The sequence below is a fragment of the Erpetoichthys calabaricus genome, chromosome 10 (genome assembly GCF_900747795.2).
Source record: "Erpetoichthys calabaricus chromosome 10, fErpCal1.3, whole genome shotgun sequence".
NCBI lineage: Eukaryota > Metazoa > Chordata > Cladistia > Polypteriformes > Polypteridae > Erpetoichthys > Erpetoichthys calabaricus.
The window spans coordinates 108,740,026-108,766,702 of record NC_041403.2 but is presented as its reverse complement, the minus strand read 5'-3'; the positions used below and the strand labels follow the sequence as shown (position 1 = coordinate 108,766,702).

The 26,677-nt window shown below is 37.4% G+C and overlaps 1 protein-coding gene across 1 annotated transcript in view; it reads left to right on the top strand.

Annotated features, from left to right (window-relative positions):
- Positions 1-26,677, top strand: part of LOC114659307 (cadherin-22-like) — a 785,264-nt gene that overhangs the window by 418,418 nt on the left and 340,169 nt on the right. The window contains exons 4-6 of the mRNA XM_051932845.1: positions 5,930-6,097; positions 6,801-6,988; positions 16,095-16,348. Coding sequence (XP_051788805.1) covers positions 5,930-6,097; positions 6,801-6,988; positions 16,095-16,348 — 610 coding nt within the window. The remainder of the gene's footprint in view (positions 1-5,929; positions 6,098-6,800; positions 6,989-16,094; positions 16,349-26,677) is intronic.

Below are 26,677 nucleotides of genomic sequence, written 5' to 3'. Positions count from 1 at the left end.
TCAGTGTTATATTTACCCCTGGAAAAGCAAACCAAAAACATTCAATTTTTTTTAACAACAAGAAATGTTATTACTGTATGTGTAAAAGAAACATGTAAATACCAAAACATCAATATAATCACAGTAAGAAAGGTACATCTAATGTTGTACTCATGCAAATTTAGTAAGTATTCTTTGTGTGATATGTTTTGAAACAGTCACCAGTACACAGCCCAATGTTGTAATCGGTACAGAAGGAATATGTTTCTTTGCACACTCTTCTTACAATATTTCATATGTCGCTTGCTCATGAGATGGATATTAGTACCTAAGATGCACGATGGGCATGAGAATTTTGTTATTATATGCTACCTCAGTGCAAGGATTCGTGACTTCTACATTTCCCCTTACACAAATGACAGTTGCTACATAATGCTTAGGTGGCTAACATCTTTATGTTCCCTCCATTTGATCACAGTCATTTTGTCTTTTTACCATGCATCTACATGCACGATGGTAATGGTGACCCTTCACAAGACTGAATTCTCCTGGTATAACATGGTGGTTTGTCCATACACTGCTGTAGTCAACAGTTTCACTATCCATGTCAATGTCTGATTAATCAGTTCACGCTGTCACACTTTTCTTTTTCACATCATTGTGTTTTTTGGTTGAAGGCTCTGTTCCACTCAAAAATATTGATGTGTTTTTATATTGTGGCAAAACACAAAGAAATATTCATGATTTTTTTGCAGTACAGTGTTATTTAATCCATGAGTTGGCAGAAGAATACTTTCCAGAGTGTTGTTCAGGCTTAATGCTGTACATTGGATCATAATAGCTTATTCTGAGAAGCACTTGAAATTAGCCATTTTCACATAGAATTCCAAACCTAAGACAGGCTCTGGGCTACCGCCAAGGAAGTTAATAGCATAATTGAGTAAACAATACGACTAATTTTATAAAACCAGATTTTAGTATGGATTCTCTTGTTGTTGCTTCACTGTTTACTGTGACTGAAAGTACAAGCCAGTTTTCACTTCAGTAGTTGTAATATCACCATCCCCACCCAGAATTTCAGCTGCCCCCTACAGATTTTTCCCTGGCACCAGCCCTGTCTCTATTGCTTGAAAACTCAACTTCTGTTTCATACTACACTCTCTTCCACTTTTGCTCTTAACTTTAAAGCATGAGTGACAAAATAAGCTCACTGGCTGGAGCACATTTTACATGATTTAAATGACACCCGTCCATGCTATCATTTCTTCTTTCTATTTTTTTTGTTTGCTTTTACATAATTGTACCTCTTTACAGTTAAACGTAAATTAAATTAATTTATTAAGCTTCTGTCTAATCAGAGATTACTGTGATGTTCTTCTCTTTAACAATCTATATTACAACTGATGAACCAAAAAAAAACTTTTTACAAACAAAAACTTTGTAAAAAAGATATAAGAGCAAATATAGGTGATAAAAATGAATTTACAGTACATAGAAATACCATGATCACCAGTCAAAAAACAAAAAATATATTGTTGTCAGCCCACTGGCCACACGTTTAATGTAATGCCTTATCCTAAGCCCTTGTATGTTTTCTCTTGATAGTCTTTCTTTCTCCCATGTCTCAAAGCCATGCTTGTTATTAGTTTGATCATTGAGATTAAATTGTCCCTGCGAGTGTGAGGACGTGTGCCCTGTGATGAACTGGTGTCCTGTTTAAGGCTGACACTTCCCTTGCACATGATCTTATTGAGACAGGCTTTGTAATCCTGAAATGAAATAAGATAACTTGGGAAATGAATGTTTAAAGATGCTTGCCAGTTTATAGATATATTTTACAATCTCTCTTTTATTGTTCTTTATGCTAATTACATTTAGGGCAATAATGTGCAAACTCTTAAAGACTCTTAAAATATGACCTTTAGGTAGTAATTAGCATTGGTATGCATAAGAGTCTTTATTTTTAATAGTCTTCCTCGTAGATTAAGATTAGCCAATTGGAAATCACAATCACAGAAGTGAGTAAAAGGAAGGCTGGTTTCATTACCAGGAGACAAAGGATATCAGGTTTGTTCATCAGTGAAATTCGTCAAAGCATTTTTTGACAGGAAATAGGTTTTGTTCTCGGTGACCTTGTTTGACAAATATTTTCCTGGAACAGGTAGAATTTCTTTCCCAGCTCCACATGATGCTTTGCTTGGCCAATATAACATCTTGTAAGACGCAATACATGCATCTTGTAAGATCTCTGAAAACTGTCCTCTGAACATTTGTGACACACGATCCAATCCAGCTGCATGCATTAAAATCAAAACTTTTCATTTGATGGTTACATTAAGTGACGATAATGAGAATATTATGAGTATTGCCAACGGACATATAACACTGATCCATGTGTGATGTTTCCTGGCTCAGCACCACATGGCTAATTATGTAAGCATAACTAACCATATGCTATTATAAGTCCAAACAAACCTTAAAAGAGCCACCCCTCTCACTCCTCGCATCTGAATGCGATCTTGTGAATTAATAATAATAATGAAAGATTTATTACTATTTACAAGGCTTTCCTATCTTCTTGATGGAACAAAAGTGCAAAGTATGAGTCTGCACAGGTAGAAGGGAAACAAAAACATGTACCAACTGTGCCCAGAAGTGCGATTTCAAACAATAGAATGACCAAGTCCCATGTGACCACTTTATGGCACCATCACTGTGTGAGTACAATGATGAATATATGTTACACTTATTTCTAGTTTGTGGCCATTTGTTGTATTTTGTTTGTTGTTATCATGCCATGTGTGTCTTTTTTTGTTTGAGGCACGGTGGCGCATTTGATTATCACTGCTCCCTCACAACTCAGTTCACATTTGTGGCCACAATAATCAGTCCAGAATATTTAGTACATGCTGCTCTCGCCCTGTGGTACACTTCAAAGATCAGTGCACTAATATAATCCACTTAAAAACTAGTTCAATTTCTCCTTCCCAAATTGGCTTCAAGGTATTTTGTGGAGTTTGGCAAAGTTCCCAAACATTTCAATATTGAAAAACTCAGGGCGAAGCAAACTCCATAGGGTTTTCTGTATCACTAGACATCAGCAAGAGAGAATATCAACAAAAAAATATATCACAAGGCAGTGCAAAGCAAGAGATTAGATATAACTAATACTAGCCTAGAAGATGTTGCAAACCTAATGGAAGATTACTGCCAACTGAATAAGATGCCAGGATCCCAAAATGATGAAAACTAAATGGACCACCAGTTCCATTCGACATTTCTCCATTGGTCTACTAGGTAAAAGTATCTGATCAGTCCTCCTAAAAATATTCTGCTAGCATGGGAGATCTCAAATATTCCCCAGGCAAAGTGCTTAGAATTATCAACTTGAATCAGCCACCATAGTTCCTCCTTATTTGTTCTTAATCATGCGCTGAACAAAAACAAAAAAACACACCCCTTTCTCTGCCAGCAAATACCTAACCTTCACCTACTCAAATTATTCCAGATGAGGTTTGACAAGTGTAACCTTACTTGGCTTGTACTGCACTCAGTGGGCTTTATAAACTAACATCCTAGCAGCTTTCTTAACTGTTTCCGTATGCTGTCTGGATATGAAAAGTGATAAATCCAACACAACTCCTAGGTCCTTCTCATAACGTGTACTTTTAAGTTTCAAACCCTCTGTTAGGTATTGAATTTAACATTTTTATTTCCTGAGTGCAATACTTTTTACTCATTTACATAAAATGTAATCTGTAATAAATTCACCAACAGTAAGTCTAAATTTTCTCCAGCTCCATCTGTAATGACTTGGCTGATACTAATACTAGTATGTGAGTATGAAGTGTAGTTAACTATACTGTAATTTGAGCCTGTATTGTACTGCACTGTGACTACAGTATATATGGCAATAATGACATGTTATGCTGTAGTTACCAAGGTATTTACTTATACTATTATACAAATTGCAAAGTATCTATCTATCTATCTATCTATCTATCTATCTATCTATCTATCTATCTATCTATCTATCTATCTATCTATCTATCTATTAGGCCTATAAAAAATGCAAAGTTTTCACGTTTTATTATTATACAACATTAAATCAAAGTGGATTTATTTTGGCTTTTTTGGCATTGATAAACAGAAAAATACTATTTAATGTGAAAGTGAAAACAGATCTAAATTAATTGGTCTAAATTAATTACAAATACAGAAAATAATTGATCAAATAAGTATTGACATTCTTCAAGTCAAGTCAAACTTTATTGTCATCTGCAACTGTATACATAAAACTGCTTTTCTCTATGACCACAGTACAACATCCAATGACATAAAAATGTACAGAATAATATACATCAAAGGCAAATGTTAAGTATAGTGCAAGAGAAATACACATGTTTACACAAACACAAAAATAATATACGTATAAAATCACATGAAATGTTAGCTCAGCTAACAGGGACTAGGATTTGTATTTGTTAAGAATTCTGACAGCTACCTGGATGAAGCTCTTGCACAGTCTGGTAGGGCATGAGTAGATGCTTCAGATCCATTTGCCAGATAGTAAAAGAGCAAAGAGTTCATGTCATGGATGAGAATGGTCTTCCAGAATACTGCAGGCACTATGAATGTAGTGTTTATGAAAGATGTCCTGCAGGAAAGGTAGAGGCAGTACTGACTCTTCAATCAGCATTTAGTAGAGGCACCTTTATCAGACACAACAGCCTTGAGTCTGTGTGTACAGGTCATTCTTTCTCTCTCTCTATTAGCTCTGCCATTTTTCTCTATTCTTTTATGTTAAACTGCTCAGGCTTTGTCAGATGTGACAGAAAAGCCTTTTACAAGTCCAGCTACAAATTGTCAATTAGACTGAGATCTGGACTATGATTCAGCCACTCCAGGATATTAAGCCATTCTTGTGTAGTTTTGACTTGTCTTAGGGGTTGTCTTGCTTTATGAAAAATCTTTTCCTGAATTACAGGTTTCTTGCAAATTGTGTCAGGTTTTCCTTTATGATTTCCCTGTATTTTGCTGCATGCATTTTATTCTTACAAGTCTTCCAGGACCTGCTGCAGAGAAGCATTCACACAGAATGATGCTACCACCTCCATGCTTCATTATGAGGATGGTGTGCTTTTGATAATGTGCAGCATAACATGATATTTATTCATGAGACCATAAAACCTACCAACTGACTTTAAAGTCTCCCATGTGCCTTCTGGCAAACATACAGCCAAGACGTCATGTGAAATTTTTGACTTTTCCTCTCTTCCATAAAGCTGTGACTGATGAAGCATTCAGGCAACAGTTGTTGTGTCTCTCCAATCTCATTCATTGTAGCTTGTAACGTCAGAGTTATCATAGGTCTCTTGGTGAGATACATCACTAGTTGTCTTCTTACATGATCACTCAATGTTTGTGGATGGCCTGCTCTATCAGATTTACAGCTGTGCCATAGTCTTTCTATTTCTTAATGACTGACTTAACTGGACTCCAACGGCTATTCAGTGAGTTGGATATTTTCTTGTCTTCATCTCCTGACTTGGACTTTTCAGTTAAGCCACCATACTGACTCACCACAAGCTGGACTGCAACTGAACTAACTCTGTGATTTTTAAAAACAATTGGCTGCACTGGTGAGAATCTGGTAGTGTCATATTTAAAGGGTTGAATATGTATTGATCAACTATTTTGTATTTTATATTTGTAATGTATTTAAATCGCTTTGCTGAGACCTGTTGTCACTTTGAGATCTATCTATCTATCTATCTATCTATCTATCTATCTATCTATCTATCTATCTATCTATCTATCTATCTATCTATCTATCTATCTATCTATCTATCTATCTATCATATAGTGCCCTTCATATCTATCTCTCTATCTCTTAATATATGACACTTGATCAATCAAGCTTAGTCTATTTCGTTTATTTTTTCTTCAGGTGTTATTCGCACAGCAGTAGCAGATCTGGACCGTGAGACACAAGATCGATATGAACTTGTCATCAAAGCAACAGACATGGCAGGACAGATGGGGGGATTGTCTGGATCTACCACTGTTACGATAGTCATTACAGATGTGAATGATAACCCACCAAGATTCCCACAAAGTAAGAAATCTGAATATTTCTGATTTGATAATTAAAGAAAATGCCAGCAACAAAAAATTTCAGAAACATTTATGAAACATAAAGTGGAAGTGTATTAGAAATCAGATTTGTTAACATATTAATTTTTATCAGTCCTTATTAAAATGTAATTATAAGTTTTTTTGTAAATTCCACTTCGAAAATTAATATTTATTTAAATGTTTTAATTATTGGATAACCTATTAAAAAGAAGGCTGCTTTATGAGGCAGTGGAAGGACTCCAGTGACAATGAGTTTTGCTCTTTATGTTTTGGTGGCATTTTTTTGATTAGCACCGCCATATTGAACAAAGAACATGATAAGCACAAATGTAGTCAAGGCTGAAAGTGTCCATTTCTCCATCTTTCGAGATAATCTACATGAATGGATCCTTATTGTTTGCTTTTTTATTTTCCCTTCTCTTTCACATAGTACATCCTTTATCAAGCTTTAATTACATTTTAGTCTTATGAATGCTCTGAAAATTCATCATTTATACTTTTTCCTCTTATTTAAAAATACACTTACAGTTCACATTGTATTTTACTGCCTTTCGACTTGTAAATTTATTATCAATGTTGAGATAATACCTTAGTGTCCTGAGGAGACATGTCTATGAGGTATCTAATCCCTGACTCCAAACACGGGTGCTATTATAATTTTACTGTCATTCATCTTCATGCAGAAATGTACCAGTTCTCTGTATCGGAGGCAGCACCTGTTGGGACACCAGTTGGCAGAGTAATGGCAGAAGATGCTGATATGGGAGAGAATACAGATATGAGCTACCTGATTAAAGATGAAGAAGGAGCTGAACTGTTCAGAGTTACAACAGATGGGGATACTCAAGAGGCCATCATCACTGTGAAGAAGGTAAGGTGAATCTCCAAAAATACAATAATAAGGCCTTCAAATTAAACAGAATTCTAATACCTTGAAACATCTGTCATTTAAATGCCGTCCCTTACTATGTTTTTTATGGTGTAAACCTAATAATGCTTAGACCATCATATCTTTGATAAACAACGAACAATTCTGAGCAGGCATCAATCACAGTACAATTGTGGTTATCGCTGTTCTTGTGAAGAGAATTGAGATAAACGCCATCAGCTCAGAGAGGCATGTTTGTTGTACCATGTGAACATCACTGAGAGAATAAAACTGAATAATAAAAAATGTGCTAACTTTTACAAGTAGCCAAAATTTATATAGAGTGTTACAGACTCAAATTAAATGTATGTTTTTATTATATTATAGCAATCATAATAGCAGCTCACTACTCAAAACGCGGAGCCCCTTGCCTCGAACCTGCAACCTTTTGGTTATAAGGCAGAAGTTCTTACCTCTGCACCATCCAAGAATACATGTCAACTTTCTGTCGATTGACATTTGAGCTTGGGTTTTTAACTCATTGACAGCAACATGTGAATTGAATATTTTTTTTTCTTTGGTTATATTCTTGAATAAAAGTGCATGTGTTTATTTGATATTTGGACTAAAGTCTTAACACATTATACACTTCACTTCATTTCTCGCATTTCTCACATTTCCTGCGATCCTACATTTACATAGATCATTGTAGACACGGAACCCCCATGAAATATATGTATTCCAAATAACAATATACCGTATTATTTACCCTATACAACTCCAGGCACCTCACACCCAGGTAAACACACTTGAGCTCTGAGAATTTTGTGACGGACTCCGCTTCATCGGTGGGTGGGGTTTGGGATAGCAGGCTGCTTGCTGTTTGTGCTGATCAGCAAATTTACAAAACAAAAGACACTGCTGGAGAAGTGCGAAGGGATTTAAGGTGGCCCGGGATTACAAATTTTTTCGTAGGCTTCAGGGATTCTAGTTTTAAAGAAGACAAGACACAGTTAATGCATTTTTGATGCATCACAGATACCACAGCTAGATACTGTCATTGCAAAGGAATTGGAGCCAAACTCTGGCACTCTCAGAATTATTAGATGCTATAAACTCACTTCAGAGTGGGATAGCAGCAGGTCCTGATGGCTACCCTGCCCAATTTTTATAAAAACATTTCAATTAAGTTAGCTCCCCTTTTATTACCAACATTTATAGAAGCCAGAGACAATAAAATTCTACTTCAAACTTTTCCTCAAGCATTAATTACCATCTTTCCTAAGAAAAATAAGGATTTATTACAATGTGCATCATACAAACCAGTCTCACTTCTGAATAATGATGTTAAGGTACTCTCCAAAGTTCTACCTAGAAGGATTAAGAAAGTGTTTCCTTCGGTAATACCACAAGACCAAACTGGATTTATTATAATTATTGTGCTTCCAATCTTTGATGCCTGTTTAATGTAATATACTCACCCATAAAGTCTAACACCCCGGAGATCTTATTATCTTTGAATGCAGAAAAAGCATTCGATATGGTAGAATGGGACTACCTATTCACTACATTGCACAAATTTGAGTTTGGCCTGAACATATGTGCTTGGATCAAACTACTATACACCAGTCTAGAAGCTTTGGTTTGTATTAACAACATTACTTCAGACTACTTCAAACTAGAATGTGGTACTAGACCAGGATGCTCCCTGTCACTACTGCTATTTGCAATTGCCATTGAACCATTGGCTGTTCACTTTCAAAATGTGTCTGAGGTAAAAGGGATTATCAGAGAAGGACATGAAAACAAAACATCACAATATGCAGATGATATGATACTGTATATATCAGACCCACAAAATTCTGTGCCTGCAGTCCAAACAGCACTAGCAGAATTTCAAAAAAATATCTGGACTCAAAATTAATTTGAATAGAAGTTTGCTTTTTCCAGTGAACTCTCTAGCACACAACATTAGATCGGACATCTTCCCTTTATCATTGCAAATCATTTTAAATACCCAGGGGTAATCATCGCAAGACAATATAAAGCTCTTTTTAAACCAAATCTTTCTGTCAGCATGGAAAAACTAAAATCAATATACTAGCAACCAATTGGTCCTTCATTCACTTAGAATATGGAACCAAATTAGGAAGCACTTCAATAAAGAGAAGCTTTTATCTGTGGCTCCTCTATATAATAACCACATTTTTCCACCCCCATAAACTTACACAGTTTTTAATGTTTGGAAAACACATGGGAATAAGTAATTTTGAAATTTGTATATAAATAATGTCTTTGCATCCTACAAACAATTATACTCCAAATTTAGCTTCCCCAACAACAAAATTTTTCCATTGTCTCCAAATTAGAAACTTTGCTAAATTAAATCTGTCCAATTTTCCTCACCTCTCACCTGTTTCTATTCCAGAAGAGATATTGATTAGTCTTGAAGACTCAGACAGCATTTCTATAATATATAAAAATATTTTAAAGTCCCTTCCTTCCAAAGATCCCAGAGTATAGTGGAAAAAGGATCTCTTACTCAGCATTTCAGAAAAGGTGTGGAAGGCAGCCATGCAAAGAATTCTCTCAAGATCAAATACAACTATTCAACTTAAAATCTTTTAATAAGCACTTCGGTTTCATTTAAAATTGTCCAAAATGTTTTCAGGAGAAGATGCAACGTACAAACTTTTCAATCAAGTTCCAGCCTCACTGGACCATATGTTTTAGGTGTGCAAAATCATTCTGGACTAAAATCTTTAAATGCCTATCAGAGGGCCTTGGTGTCACAATTTCTCTTAATCCATCTGTGTTTGGTGGACTCCCAGATGGGCTTAAAGAGGAGAAGGACAAACAAACTGTAATTGCCTTTACTACACTATTAGCACAAAGGCTTATCTTGCTCAACTAGAAGAATCCTAGTCCACCTCTTTTAAGTCAGTAGGTAACTGATGTTATGTACTGTTTGAAATTGGAAAAAAATCAAACTCTCACTTAGAGGATCTGTTCAAACCATTTTTAAAACCTGGCAGGATCTAATCAATAACATTTTAGAATAAGTATTTATATTAGGAAAAGGGATTCTCATCCCTCTTTTCTACTCTAGCTGTTGGCCCTCCTCTCTTACTCTTGGGTGGGTGTTGAATTGAATTTAGTCTTGTTAAGTTTGAGTTGATTGTATGGAATGTTACTTGCTTTTAATAAAATCAATTAAAAAAAAATTAAAATCTACAGCACAATGTAATGAGTAGAAATTAAAAGTGTCTGAATACTTTGTGAAATCACTGTACCTGTTCTCTCTGCTTGAATGGTTTTCTCCAGATACAGTTAAACAAATATAAATGGACCATGGTAACAACAGTTACAGCTGACAGCATCATATATGGCTTCCCTGTCCCTTAACTTACTAACCTCACAACTGCCAGCACTGACTCGCCTATATTATGCCATCAAATTTCATGCTTGAAAGACTCACTGGATATTTGCTGTGTTCATATGCTATGGGAATTTTCTCAGTTACCACTTATGAAGTCTCACTTTCTACATTACTTTGTATGTATGAAATACTGTAGCACCAGGCAGAATGATAAGTAAATAAGTACGATCTGTACTAATGGATTTGGACATAGCGATCTGTAAAAATTGAAAGACAACAGAGATTTATGACTGGCTGTTTGGTTTTATGTTGTCATAATCTTGTCCAGCAGTTGTTTGCAAACACTTTTTTAAGATGCTCTATCTGTGAAACTGCTGTGTTAACCACTGTACCACCATGCCTACAGGGATGGATAGGGTACAATGATATTTATGGAAACCAGGAAAGAATTTATGGACAGTTTTTGCCTGCACTCAATGTAATTGACAGACATTTTATAAGCAAATAGGGGCATTTTGTAAGTACAAATTTTTGCAATATACAAAATTGCCTAGAAAAAGTGATGTGAAATCTCATCAGTAGCTGAAAAAAATTGCAAAAGGAATGGCATTTTCAAAAATCCACTTGTGTAGTGAGGACCATGACGGCAACATGCTGAGCTAGACAGACTAAGCTACCTTCAATTAAGCAACAGAGTCCCAGTACCACTGTAAATATTTGTGTCATAAATCACTGACAATATTTCATCAGTAGATTAAAAGTGTGGTGTACATTGTAAGGTGACATTCATTTGTTGACAATGATGATTTAATCGTCAGCCTGAGAACTTTTGAGGAGTGGTGGGATTCATTTTCATTCGTTATAATTTAGGGTACATTATGTCTGCAGATAGTTTTAATGTATTAAATCTTGTGATAGTGATTTTTACCATTTCAACAACATCAATTTCATAGATGTTGAGCATTGATTGTTATATTGTAACTAAAGGTACAAAACAAAACAAAGTTAATTTGTTATGCACTACATTCAGCTAAAAAAGTGGTCATTCATTCATTTTCCATATAGGAATGGTGCCTTTATTGGAAACATCATCAAGAGAAAGATGTAAACCCTGCTCTGTTTGCCATGGAGCACATTTACTAAAACCAGGCTAAGCTAGAGTCACGAGCCAGACTAACCTGCATGTGTTTAGAATGTGGAGGATAGCGTCTGAGGAAAAGCACAGTGACACAGTGAGAACATGGGAGCAAACACTACACACATGGGGCCTCATGTATAACGCTGTGCGTAGAATTCACATTAAAACATGGCTTACAGACAAAACTGGAAATGTGCGTACACACTTAAAACTCCAGATGCACAAAACAGTGCATACGCCAAATTCCAGGCACTTCCTCTTTATAAATCCTTATGAAAGTGAAATTTAGCGCACATGCACAGAACAACAGCCCACCCTGACTCCTCCCAGAATTTTGCAAATTTGAATATGCAAATCAATATAAATAGCCTATTCCATTCAGTGCTTTGTTAAAAGACAATGGAAAAAGCATGTGGGAAAAAGAAGAATTTCAGCGAATGTGAAGTGGAGGCAGGTAAAAATGTACTCTGTGTTGGCTTAAGCAGTGATATAAGCAACAAAAGGAAGTTGATCGAGTGATACAGAGTGGTGGAGACACTGGAAAGTTCAAGTTCAGAAAGTCGCACAGTGCCCAAAATAAAAAAGTGGTCAGATATTAAAGTTGATGTGAAAAGTAAGTTGCATGCCGCTATCTGTTTATTCTGTTTCAGACAATATTACAAACACTTACCCCCATGCCAAGAACGTGAATTAATGCGGTGATGGTGCTGCTGTGCCGAACACATCTTTGGGGGCAGGCTTTGCAGACACCTCTGCCTCGGAAACCGCTGGGCAGCCATCTGTCTGTGTGCTTACAGATGCTGTTCTGAAGTCACAATATGCAATAATGGATGCTGTAAGAGATGTGACCAATGAAATAAGGAATATAAGGGCTGCACTATGTGATACTGACCACAAATTAAATGAATTGAATAAAAATAAATGCTTCATCTGATTACCTGTTTTTACATTCTACTAATTACATTCAAATGAAGTTGTAGCGCTTTTCGATTTGGCTGATCATTTGGTGGGTCAGGGTCAGCTTCATCATACTGTGTCTCTTCAGATACGGGCAAGCCACGATTGTGTGCCACCTTATGTGGCATGTTACATGCTTACGCAATGCAATACACTTTCTGTGGTCTATAGAGCAGCTCATTAATAGAACAGAAATGCTTTCTATTTACACAAGCAAATTCATTCTCTGAAGGCACCTTTATAGTGTAGAGTCGGCGCCGCGTACCACAACAGATCGAATCTTTGCTCATTGAGGAGACTCACTATCATTAAAAGGACTGTTTGCCTTTTGCCGCACTACTTGGAAAAAAAGTGCGTGTGACAGTGCAGTGTTGCTGCTTTTATAGGCGCTTCTGCTATAGATGATAATGCCGGCTCATTCTTTTGGTGATTCAACCCTGGCTGATATAACTTCTTCAGCACCGTTGCAATAGCAATATGTGTGCAGCTGACCACTCAGATTACATACCTGATTGGTTAGTAAATTCACATTGAAAACTTCCTGTGGCTAAAAACCAGAGGGTGGACAGAACTTTCAAAGGAGCAGGTAAAGCACAATTCCTCAAAGTCTGCCTTTGTGAAGTTGGCACCAGTTCAGCACACAGCTTCAAAAGGATAACTCTTGGAAGTTGAAATCAACTTACAAGCCACTTTTCATCATCTGTAAATGCACACTCTCTTCTAATTCTTCCATTTCTTCTAACAACGCTAAAGCAAGTATGGCATTTGGAACAGTTTGGCCATTCTGTGCACCATTATATTCTTACAGAATGATTACAATGAAGTGAATTAAATTTGTTAAATGATATGCAATTAATTTCAGTGTATATGATAAATCCCACGTCATGGATGCGAATATGAAAAAGAAGGGAAACGACACAGAAACAGTGGCACTGCAATGACGCTGGGTGTCATCAGTTTATAAAACCGAGCATAAACGTGTGTACGCAAGATGTGAGGCGCTGTGAAAATGTGCTTGGCTTTAAATCAAGTTTAGTTTTTTATACACCATGCACCATTTATAAATGAGGTTCGTGGTGACCAGAGGCAACAGCTCTGAACTTTTTGATATTGCTTAACGTGAAAGATCAGCCTCAACACAAATAGACACAGGACACACAGAAGTCCAAAACACACACGTTTATTTTCTCTTCTCCTGCATAGCACAATGCACACAGTGCACAAACCCCACAATGCTCTGTCTTTTTTCATTTCTTTATTCTTCTGCTTTTCTTCTGCCTCCTTCACTCCTCTCAAGCTCCGTCCTCTGCCTCCCAACTCTGGCTCCCCAAGTGGAGTGAGGTGGCCTCCTTTATACTGCATCCGGAAGTGCTCCAGGTGCTCCTCGATCAATTTCCGGTGGAAGTGCTGCATGGGAATCCAGTTCCTTTTCCGGCACCATTTCTGGGTGAGGTGGAAGTGCTGCATGCCAAGGCTCCGGAGCTGTCCTGGCACCCCCTGTCGGTGGCCCCAGTGCAACCCCGGGTTGGCTGCCATCTCGTGTCCTGTTGTTGACATGTCCTCTTACCCCGGTCCTCTCCTCAAAAGTGCGTCCCAGACACAGACCATTTAATAAAACATAAAAAAAAGCATCAAATGGCTACCATTAATGTAAAAGAAGGTCAGGTTTAATTCTAAAGTTGAATGTGTGTTCTCAGTAACATTACCTTATTTAATTTTCTTCTTCTTGTTTTCACTGTCGGATATTTTGTAATAGTATATATTCTGCATGAGTGTCAATACATATTATTTTCTGTATTATATTTCTAATTAATTTAGACCATTTTGCAGCTACCTGTTTCCACTTTAACATTAAATAGTATTTTTCCATTTATCAATGTCAATAAACCCAAATTAAATCCACTTTGATTTAATATTGTATAACAATAAAATGTGAAAACTTTTTATCTTCTTATAGGCACTGTAAATTGATAGATAGATAGATAGATAGATAGATAGATAGATAGATAGATAGATAGATAGATAGATAGATAGATAGATAGATAGATAGATAGATAGATAGATAGATAGATAGATAGATAACTATGTAAAATGTGCATTAGTCATGTAATGTTATGTAATAAGACCTTAACAAAGGCTTCTTTTGGTCTTAATAACACTTAAAAAGTATCAGTAAAGGGGTTATTTATCTCTATGCATTATGTCATGTTAAGAGCTTGTGGTATGCTGCTAAAATGCCTTGTGAATACAAGAGCTTCATTTAGCATTAATTAAGGAATCACAAGGCTTATACTGAAGTATGCAATATTGAGAGCCATATTATCGCCCACATAAGTTATCATAGTTTGCCATATTGCAAAGAGGTAAATAATTACTTTATTGATGCTTCGTGTTTTTAAGACCAAAAGAAGCCTTTGTTAATGTCTTGTTACATAACAGTACTGCATGTGGTTAATGAATGTATTATGGGTAGTAAAGTTTTTCTGAAAGATTTATATAGTGCTGTTCATATATTAGATAGATATGAATGGTATCATATAGTATGATAGACAGAAATTGCATACCTTTCCAAACAAAAGGCACTATATGATAGATAGATAGATAGATAGATAGATAGATAGATAGATAGATAGATAGATAGATAGATAGATAGATAGATAGATAGATAGATAGATAGATAGATAGATAGAGTTTGCTGTTGACTGTACATACTATCTGTAGGCCCATAGCCATTCTGTACAGGCAAGTTCTCTCATTTCTTTAAACTTAATGTTTTCCAAAGTTAGCTGGTTTCTCCTTTAAAACAACATGATTTAAAATGAAAAAAAAAATCCTTTTCAATGAAAATGCAAATTATTTTATCAGAAAAATCAAGCAAGGGCCTTAAATCAAGTGCCTGCCTCTTAATAGAATTGGTAATGTATTGTGTGCACCTGAGAAAAGCAGTAATTGTTGTATCTTGTCTGATCGAAGGCTCCAAACCCTTAGACTGTGACTAAGTGGTTATGGATTTGTAAGCAGTAGTGACAATCTGTATTCTGTAAGGTTGCCAGATTCTGAAATTATAAAAATCTGGACTTTTGCTGCACATAGACAGCTGTATAATATTTAAAAATTATCAAGAGAACAACAAGGTTCAATGCCAGTGATGATAGCTAGTAGCAGTACCAGTTACATTTGCCAAAGCCACCTTCTGTGATGGAATTGTACAATGAATTCCACTTTTGTTTATTTAAAAAATTCTTTATATTTCAGTTTCTCTGTGTTCTGTAAGTTAAAGCCCTTCTACACTGTTTTAGTCAAGTGTATACTCTTCCATTCATCTCTTCTTGTAAAGCATGGCAGTCTACAGCTTATTAGAATCATGTAAAGATGGGCGGTCAATAAAGAATTATAGAGCATCCTGATTCCCTTGAACCCACTGTGGATCTCAGACTAAACTCAAACTAAACTAGAAGATTAATATAAACTTTTGTAATATTTTGTAATATATGATGTGTTCCCCTCTAAACCACATTCTGTATGCTAAAGTATCAAGTGAAGCATGTCAGTGATGCTGTATCTGTTGTTGGTCTCAGTTCTTAGTACTATTCCAACTGATCACTAATGGTGATACTCTTTTCGATTTATTTCAGCAATTGGATTTTGAAAATAAGCGGACCCACAATGTGGTGGTTGAAGCTGTGAACAAGCATGTGGATCCCCGCTTTGTTGACCTTGGATCATTCCGTGACCAGACTATTGTGCGGGTCAGTGTCATTGATGCAGATGAGCCACCATTATTTCGTCCATCTTCTTCTATTATGGAGGTCCAAGAAGATGCACGTGTTGGCGCCCTGGTGGGAGTGGTTAGTGCTCTGGATCCTGACCTGGAGAATGCTGCAGTCAGGTACAGTGGAAGTGCGGGGAGTGTTGAGCTGTTATTAAGTTACTTCTCAAAACGCATAATGTACAATAAATGGCACACATCAAGACATGTCATATACGTGAAGTAGGCCATAGTGCACACAAATAGACTACAAACACGACCACAGACTCGGAAAAGCAAACAGGCTGCACTTTGGAGGTAAGGAGGTACATTTAATTTTTTCCCTATTTGTAATCATTATATTGAGAAGACTCTTTCTTTTCAAGCGCACATGCCTAAAGGCAGCAAGAGACATTAACTAACTGCTGGATATCATCAACAATTCCTCGGTATCATCCTTTTTATTAGCTGCTATTTGATGTTACAACATATTCTTGTTGTCTACACTTAGTTTTTTACTTCTATTTTTTTAATATTAAATAGGTTGTATGCATTTATTTCATGTTGTATTCTGTTTAATTTTTGCATGCAAACTGCAGTAACATTTCAATTTCCCATGTATCAATAAAGTATACCTATCTGCTTACAAGTAACAGACAAGCACACTGACCTAAGTGAAGTACAACTGTCTACAGAATGACAATCAGACACATAACAACATGCGCTACTAGGCAATGTTTGTGTACTGACTGTGAAGAGTAGCAGCAGTTTAAAGTAAAATGGAATCAGAAAATGCATCATAAGCATAATAACTAGCCGAGGTCATAATGGGATGTGCAGGAATTAAATAAACAAAGGCCGAGATGTGAGAAAAAGTCGAAGATCAAAAATGTATCAAAAGAATCAGAAACTAGAATATTTTATGTAGCCAAAGGCAAAACACAAATCAAATTCAAAGAACAGAAAAGAATTTATACCCAAACAGAGCCTGAAACAAAAAATAATGTGAGGGTCTTAGTTAGGCTTGACTTATCCACAAACTTGGACAATCATGAAGTGTATGATGTTCAGCTTTATATGGACACGGTAGTGACATCATATTTCGTAAACTCCCAGTCATCCTGCCTAGCAACAGCAAAGGAGCCAATGGCAGCATCTATATTAAAAATAGAATGTTAGCTTGACAAAATGTATTTCGAAAATTATGTCTTCAAAAACGTTTAAAATCAAGAATCCACCTTGACCATTAACCCTTTTAGGCACCTACAAAAAAACGCACAATACAATGGTCTCAGAGCTTCTCCTATCCCTGTTAACATTTTGTGTACTCATCTTTTGTTAGTGTCTACAGCCTCCTGTGATTTCTTGTAGCATAGAAAGTCTTCTCCCATTCAGTCTCAGTTTTAATTTCGGAAAACAAAGAGAAGTGACGGAAAGTGAGATCTGTTGAATACAAATGGTGCGAAGTAACAATCACGTTGTTTTTGATCAAAAGTTCTTTGAATGATAACACGGTGTGTGCAGATGTGCAAAATGCAGTTGTGTATGTGCAACTACTCCAGACATTTTTTATTCCAGATGCTGGCCCATAGATGCCTCAGCAATTCAATGAAATATCACCGATTAACATTCTGTTCACGGGGAACAGACTATTTATGGGCAAGTCCGTCAATATCAAAAATCACGATTATTACTGTCCTTTGAAAGTCCATTTGGCTTGGAGAAAGAAAAAATCACTGAAATCACCTGCAAGATTGTAGAATAAACACCACAAGTCTGCACTCGATCATCTCAGTAAGATGCCACACAGTGAACTGATTAACCATACTGAAGGTATATGATATCTAGTGAAATATTCAAAAACTACACCCTACCCCTGTGCTGTTGACCAGTTTTAGGTATTTTTGAGTGCTGCCTCATTTATATTATTTTTAGAGGTCAAGGAAAATCTCAAAAATATTAAATAAGCTACAGATCATGTAAAATTGCTGGTCGGAATAGCCTGTTCTATTAAAATTTTTTTAATGCACACATATTGTGATGTGTCTGTGAGATGCTTGAAGGATTCTGGGAAAAGGCATTGACTAAATAGGGGCTCTTTTTTTCCATATGCAAGAGATATGTCAGAAAGGAGGAAGAACTGAGGCAGACAGAAATCAGACAGGTCATAATAGGTGCTTTCAAAGATTATTGTTGCAGTGGTGTTTTCTACGGTCCAAACAATAGAAATTGGTGGGATCTGCTTTAAAGAAAAATATGTGCTACTGTACACTGTCAATTTTTATGGTGGCTTGTCCTAATCTGCAATTACATTTTTTCATTAGGCACAAACACACACACACTGAGCAACTGCACCCACAAAATCAGGTGAACAACAGTGTGGCCCCCCAGTGTTACCATTTCAGCAGACTAGAGTTCCCCTAGACATGCATGCAAATTCAAACCACTAAGTCATCAAACAATATCCAGAATGACAGCTATACACTTATATGTAAAGTCATTATACTTCTGTATTTTTTATGGCTTTTGCTTCTAATTTAACACTTCATATTTTTTAACTAATTGTCTTTTTGGCTTTGTTTCTTTTGCCATATTTTAAAAGTTAACTCCTTTCAGATACATGGATGTTATTTTCTTTAGAGTTTTTAATTACAGCAGGCGATGAAAAAAATCAAACATAATAATAAGTTTGCACATCCACTTTCTGTCCCCTGTTATACACATCACTTCAGCCTAAGGAATGACACCTTTGAATGGTTTCTTTCTTTTCAAAATTGTTTGTTTTCTAAAGGCCACCCCATTGCCCCTTAACCCATCCTTTCACTTGGTTTTTACCCCCAGCTTCTCCCACCTGAATTTGTTACATGTTTGCTGTGCAACAGTCACATTATGGAAAGGCTGGGAATTTAAAAAGGAGAGTCTAGGATAATGGCTTTACTTGAGTATTTGCAGTCTTGTCCTTCTAACAGCCATCTTGAAGCACTCCACTTGATTTGTAAGTTTGTTTAGAGTTTAGTGGATTTTTTATAACTTTTGCTTTTTTTCTGGATTTTGCTTAGCAATTATTGGAATTATTTTTTAGGTTTGCACATTTAGCTGAGCTTTACTGAGAGGTGCTCATAGCAGCTTGGCACTAGCCTACTCTGACTTGTCTTGGAGCTTGCTGGGCACACTGTCCATTGTTGTGCAAAGGAGATACGAACATCTAAAAAGGGGAGTGAGGCCTCCAAAATGCTCCACAACAAGGCCAAACCTTCGCAAACCTACTCACAAATAGCCTTGCCCCAGCCTACCAGGCCCCAGCTGTTACCTGCAGGCTTTGGCCTGCCCAGGCTTAAAATGGGAAGTTGATTTTAAAGTCCAAAACAGTACTTAAAAGTTCAGAAAATTGCAAAAATGTCTTACAAAGAAGAGGATAACCATACTCCACTGGCTTGTTGAAACAATTCAAAACAAAGTATCTTAATAAATAATGTATTCTTTAAATCAAAAGGGAAAAAACATAGCCAAGGGGAACAAGCCCCAAAACACAATTCAAATAGCTGAATCAAAAACACATGCAAAAATCCATAAAACAAAAGAACAGTCACAGTAACCCCCCAACAACATTTAATGATCCACTGCTTGAACTCTCTCTCTGTCTTCAAATTAAAAGAAGAGGTAGGATCCATCAGCAGTGATGTCAGGGTGGCCTTGCCTCCTAGGGTTTCACCCACAAAACAGAAGGATTGATGAAACATTTAAAGACTCAGTACATTAATATAAAATAATAAACAGTCATAACAGAAATTTCATATAAAGACATGTAAAGCAATAATTCAAAACCAGCACAGACATAGAAATACATAAGCTATGGAATAAACCCAGGCTGAAAACAGAACAACAATTTTCCAGCTTCCGCATTCTGCCACCCACATACTCTCATGTGTATTACCTGATGATAAATTAAGTCTTTAGACAATAATACCATTTTTATAAATGTAAGGAAACTATTCTGTTCATCATTCTTGTTTCTTTAGCTAATATCCCAAAACCTCATCCAGATATTTTTAAAAGCTTCATCAGGTGACTCAATAATTTGTTTGACCCTTTATGCCAAGAGGTGCTTCCTGGCTTTCATCTTAAATACAATTTCCCTAATTTCCTGCAGTGTCCTGGGGTACATGATTCAGTATTTACCTTAAAGAATTCTGATGGATCAGCATTATCAATTCCTCTAAGAGAATTGTAAGAATATTGGCGTACACACTGTATGTGCAGTGACGACTTATATTTTACTGACAATCACAGAACTCAAACTATGAGCTGCCATGGGAAGACTCCCTGCTGCTCTGTCAGTCATGGCTGTGCCTTGCGTGGTGATACTTACGTCACTGAAGCAGCATTTCTCCCACTGCATTCATGAAGGAGCTCCTTATGTGTACTTCAGTATGGCTGCGCACCATCCTTGCATAAGCCAGTAAGCACATTCTTTTCTGTTAATTCAGTTTCTTATTTCAGAACAAATCCGCATATGTTAAAAATATATCCACAATATTGAAATATTTAAGTCAAGTCCTTGTCTTGATTGAACATTATGATAATTTGAAATCTAAGACTTAAGTGTCCCAGACAGCATTTCAATTAGAACAAACTGGTTTATATTAAGCCAGCATTCATTAAGCAATCCTCTTAACTTATCCATATTTAATATTCATGTCGATTAATAAATGCTCCCTGCCTACTTAAGAAGTGAGGATAAAATATAAGATTTTTTCACTTAGAAGCAAATTACATTCAGCAGTAGTAATAGTACTTGAACTTAATTAATTTTGTTATGCTATCCTGGAAAACACCTTTCTTGTTGTGTTTTAAAACAAAATTAGCCATGAAAGTAAAATTGTGCAAAAAATTTGCATTGATTGGATTGTAATACTTTTATACACATATGATTTATCACTGGGGAATACCATATGTGTACTTATACGGACAAATTCACCAGTAAAAATATGACACCTGCATCTGTATAACATCCTAATGATGGAGTGATTCTGTGTATTCTATCACCCTGACTCAGTAAAGGCGTGTGTGCACATAAGCAGTCATACATCCTGGAGAATCCCACATATGCACTTACTTCCATAATAACTGGAATGTAACACTATTAGGGAATATGATTGTATTATGTAGAAGTAATCAAGAATGTTAAAATATATGATAACCTTCTTTCTTTCATTTTAATTGTGTTTGTTATAAGTATTTTCTGGATGGTAAGTGCAGCCTAGAACTGTGACTTTTAGAATTTTTATTTTGCTTTGTTTGATCGTCTGATCTCTGTCAAAGTAGTTAACCGCACAGAACAAGAAAAGTCTAGCAGACAGCCGGCATTAGAAGCTAAAATGAGCAGTTTGTTCACTATAGGTAACATGGGCAGAGGCAATTCTAAACAAGTTATACTGAACTAACACTGAGGGAGCTCCCTACAAGTCGAGTTATCATTTTGTCTTTCTCCGCTTTGCTGTGTGTGTGCATGTCTTGCACTCACTGTTGTTTTTATATGGCTTATACTACAGTACATGTTTTGTCTGCCTTGGCGATGTTCTATTTTGGCGTCGACAGTGTAATTATTATAGCCTATAAAATTCTATTAATATAAAATTTGATTAATATACATTATTTCATAATATGCCCACAGCAATCTTCCTTGATGTTAAAAGGTTTATCGTCTAGTTTTATTTTTGTTCCATTCTTTGGTTAACTCTAATGTGGCCTCCAAGTAAAAGATCTACTCCATTGATGTTAGCTCATCAGCTGCAGGGTAGGATGTCTGCTCACAATAGCACTGACAAACTTCTTGTTACGATATCTTCAGTCTAGTGTGTTGCTGCCATTAATTTCATTTAAATTCTTTTGACATTAATACATTATCAAAATAATCCTTGTACCCAAGATAACATTAAGAAAAATGTAATTTTATATTGGATATTCATATTGATAAGTGCCTGCCCACAGAAATGCAAATTATTGCCTTAAGATTTGGTTAGAGTGACAGGTTTTTGTTGCCTAATAGATTCTGAAGGAAGTGCCTGAGTTAATAAGTGTGTTTTCCTGTGAAGATGTGTGTGTGGTGCTACAACCAAATGCAAGAGACATGTGATAACATGAAAAGAAAGGAGGAAGGAGTGAGGCTGCTGGAAGGCAGATAGGTGATAGTCATCATGGCAGTTTATTGTTTTCGTCATGTCTCCCATGACCCAAAAAACAGAAGTTGTTAGGATCTGTTTTATCCAAAAACCTCTACAATAAACGCTTATCAGCAACTGGCCTCCACATGCGTCTTTTCTCTGGTGATCGTCACAATTCACTTTTAAAATAAGTTGAGAGTAGCAGATGTTCATGTTTGTGTATACTTGTATTTTTGCTTAGTAGGCACTTTTATTCAATGTGACTTACAGGCGAGGTCAATACAATTGAGTAAAGGTCAGTGTGGAGGACTGTTTAGGAAGAAGTGTTTTCAGGACAAGGTTACAAAATTGATCAACATAAGTGAAGAACTCAGAACAAAATACAAGCTCATTATAATTCCTAGGTTACAAAAATCTAACAGCTAATCTCAGTTACTCAGAAATTCACAGAACAAGAGAGTTTAATGGAGGTAGTCAGGATATCGAGCAGAGGTGGGCAGCATTTGGGAGCTACACTTGAAAGGTCTGGACTGAGATTTAATACCACACAAAAGTGGCATCATCAGACACCATTCATCAGCAGATCTGTGTGGTCGAGAAGGAGAATAGAACTTCACAAGTGTCTCCTTATGTTTACCTATTGACTATGCTGTAAGCGAGAATCAAGGATTTGAACTAAATTTGTGCTTTTACAGTAAGTAAAGTAGTGATATGAAAAGAGGAGTAACATGCGCCCACCTCAGCAGAGTGCACACCAGACGTACTGCTGCATTTTGATCCATCTGTAGCAAGATGGTGACACGTACTGGTACTCCTGCTAGCAGAGAACTGCAGAGGTCCAGACATGACGAGACCAAAGCCTGATCCTGGACTCCATCTGAACTTGTCGATGTTGCATAGAGTGAGTCTGCAAGACAACCAGACCCTTGCAAAATGGTCAGTGAAGAGCAGGTGTTAGCAATAATGAGCTGAGCTGAACAGAGATGGGGTGCTGAATTGATGGACAAGGTGAGATAACAAAGAGGTCTGTCTTAGACAGGTTAAGCTGGAGATGGTTTTTCTTTATCCAGCCTTCAATATCAATGAGAGATGCAAATATTTTAGTTGATACCTTGAAGTCCCCTGATTTACACAACAGGTACAGGTGCATATCATTCACATAGTACAGATAGGAGAAACTACAGGACTGATTATATGGCCTAATGAGGTGGTGTATAAAGAGAAGAGGAGTGGGCCAAGCATGTAATGCTTGGTTTGCTTGCGGCTGGCACAACATCCTTTAACCCATGTCATCGATGGTCATAAAATGAGATGGATAAGAACTCAAACAAGTATAGGCATGTTGAAAATGAAGTGTAGCTCAGTCTTTAATAAATAAATAAATAATCCAATAAAATCTAGTACTCTTCTGGAGGTTAAAATAAATTACTTAATAATATCCATTAACAGTTTAACATCAAGGGTTAAACACAGTCAAGATCAGTCCATAAAATAATCACCAGCCTCAGGACAGCCTTCCATTTCTACATCTCCTCTGCTCACCCTTAGGGTCTGCTAAGCAGCAGGAGATGCTCTCCAGCAAGTGTGGTCAAACTTCACTGGCTTGTGTCCCCACCGCCATCCATCAGCATCCATGGCACCTCTTGGAGCTTAGAGATAGATGGAGCGGCTGGGCTTATCCACATTGTGTTTAAACCCTTGATTTTAACCTATTTAAGGATATTATTTATTATAAATTTTAGCCTCCACAAGAGTGAAAAGCACAAAGCATTTGCACCAACCTATTAATTTTTTATTCCTCATTGCATTAGTCCATCTCAGTTTATGACTATCAATGACCTGAATTTAAGGTTGTTATGCCAGCAGTGGCCAACCCTGGCATCACAAATGGTGGCAGTGATGGAATGGACTTATGGCAGTGAGGAGCAAAGACAAAGGTGAACAGCAGGAAGATTTGATGCCTGACTAAGAACCCACGTACCCAGGCAGGATGGCCTGTGAATAATGAACTTTTAACTATTTATTTATTGTCTGTTTAAACTTTGTTTTAAAGTTCCTAATCTTTTAATGTCCAGTGATTTAAAGGGGGGCTTGGCCATACCACAGACCCTGGCTACCAGTTGCTTGATTTGGTCAGTCTGTGCATACCTCCCATGGAGCTGGCAGCTTGTGGGGGGAAGTGTGTAGTGAAGCACTTTGGGGTCCAAGGCTTTGCGTGTTTTTAGTGTAAAAGCAAAGCGCTCAGGTGTCTATATCGAAATTGGCTGGTCACTTTTTCACATATAGATGGGATGAGTTCAGCTGGTTTCCACTTTAGCTCTTTGTGGGTCGTCATTGAGGCACCTGCACCTACAAAGCATAAAAGGAGCCTGAGAAAGAGGATCAAGAGGGATAAGACAAGGAGAGAAAGATGGAGGTAAAGTCAAAGAAGAGTCAGAGAGTGAAAGGAGATGTGAGGGTTTTGGCAGAGCTGGTGCGGCAGAAAAAAGGTATGGCGGTAAGAGCAGAAGCTCAGTGCAGAGCAGTTGTTCTCCAGGTATAGGGTCGCTCCTGCTGAGCATCGAAGCAGAACAGGAGTGACCAAATGTTACAAGATGTCCCATGGACGCTGTGAGACAATGGTGGGAGAAGAGAGCAAGGCTCACGGTGTCTCCTGTAGCGGAGCAGAGCTTAAGGGTGAGAAGCAAAGACATATAGAATGAAGACTTTGAAGGCTGATCCTAATTGTGTTTTAACCAATTTATGGCTGATGTTTATTAGTGGGGCGGCACGGTGGCGCAGTGGGTAGCGCTGCTGCCTCGCAGTTGGGAGACCTGGGGTCCCGGGTTCGCTTCCCGGGCCCTCCCTGCGTGGAGTTTGCATGTTCTCCCCGTGTCAGCGTGGGTTTCCTCCGGGCGCTCCGGTTTCCTCCCACAGTCCAAAGACATGCTGGTTAGGTGGATTGGCGATTCTAAATTGGCCCTAGTGTATGCTTGGTGTGTGGGTGTGTGTCCTGTGGTGGGTTGGCACCCTGCCCGGGATTGGTTCCTGCCTTGTGCCCTGTGTTGGCTGGGATTGGCTCCAGGAGACCCCCGTGACCCTGTGTTCGGATTCAGCGGGTTGGACAATGGATGGATGGATGGATGTTTATTAGTGGATTTTAACTTCTACATAGACACTTTTTTGTCATGGTTTATTTATTTATTTATTGGGGACTGCACTTTGTTTTGGAAACTGATTTGAAAATAAAAAGCACTAAGCACGTTTTGCATCATTCTTGTTGTTATGTGTCCTCATTTGCCCTAGTCTAGTTCGGTTCATAACTATTGATGACTCAGGCTCAAGGAGAGTATGCCAGCTATGGGCAACTTGGGTATCACACAGCACCTATTCCTAGGGCTCCCTCCTGCTTGATCTATGTACTCTTGACATCTCTTTCCACCAAGACACATGGCAGGATCTGCCCAAAAGGTAGAACTCAAACCAGCTGAGGGCAGTCCAAGAGATGTCAAGATCACAGTGGGTAACATGGAGGATATGGAGGTAGACCGTATTGAAGGCAGAGGAGAGATCTAGCTGGATGAGGACAAAACGTTTACCATCTTGACAACTGGAGTGTGGTGAGTGTTATACTGTACATCAGCTATATCAGTGAGCTTACTGAATGTGGCTTATTAATATACAGCATGCTTCAAATATAGTTAAAAAATGTATTATTTGGAGCCTTTTATCAATATTATGATTTAAAAGTGTTAACAATGATGGTGAACAAATGGGGGCACTTTTTGAAAGTATTAACATTAATTTGTCAATGCAGCAGTTTTCTGTTTTGTTTAAAAATATATAACGTATGAGATTTAACATTTTTTGAAATTCCCCGTATATTGACTGTGATTTGACACATCTATACCAGCAAAGTGACTGAGATGTGAGATCTTGGGGAGGGGGCACATATACACACTCTGGATGCTGTCACAGTGCTTTGGACTTTCATACTGTGATGGTTTCTGAACTTTTTTAGGACCCCCACTCCCCCAAACGGGATGGCACACAGAAGCGCGCCTGCAGCATCTGTGGAGGACTGCTTCTCCTTTGCCGAGGCAACCACAGGTTCGCAGCGTAGCAGCAGACCTGTGCCTGTCGCTGATGGGTGATGCAAAACACATTATAAATGCAGAGAACAGTATAACTTGGCCACTAACCTGTCAATGACTCTGCCCGTTTGCTTTGTCTGTGTATCGGAGAGTGGTAGCTCCCGCTGCAATAAATAACCCTGCTGTTTCTGTTTCAAGTTGAATAAAGCGGGTTTTGCTAAAGTACTGAGACT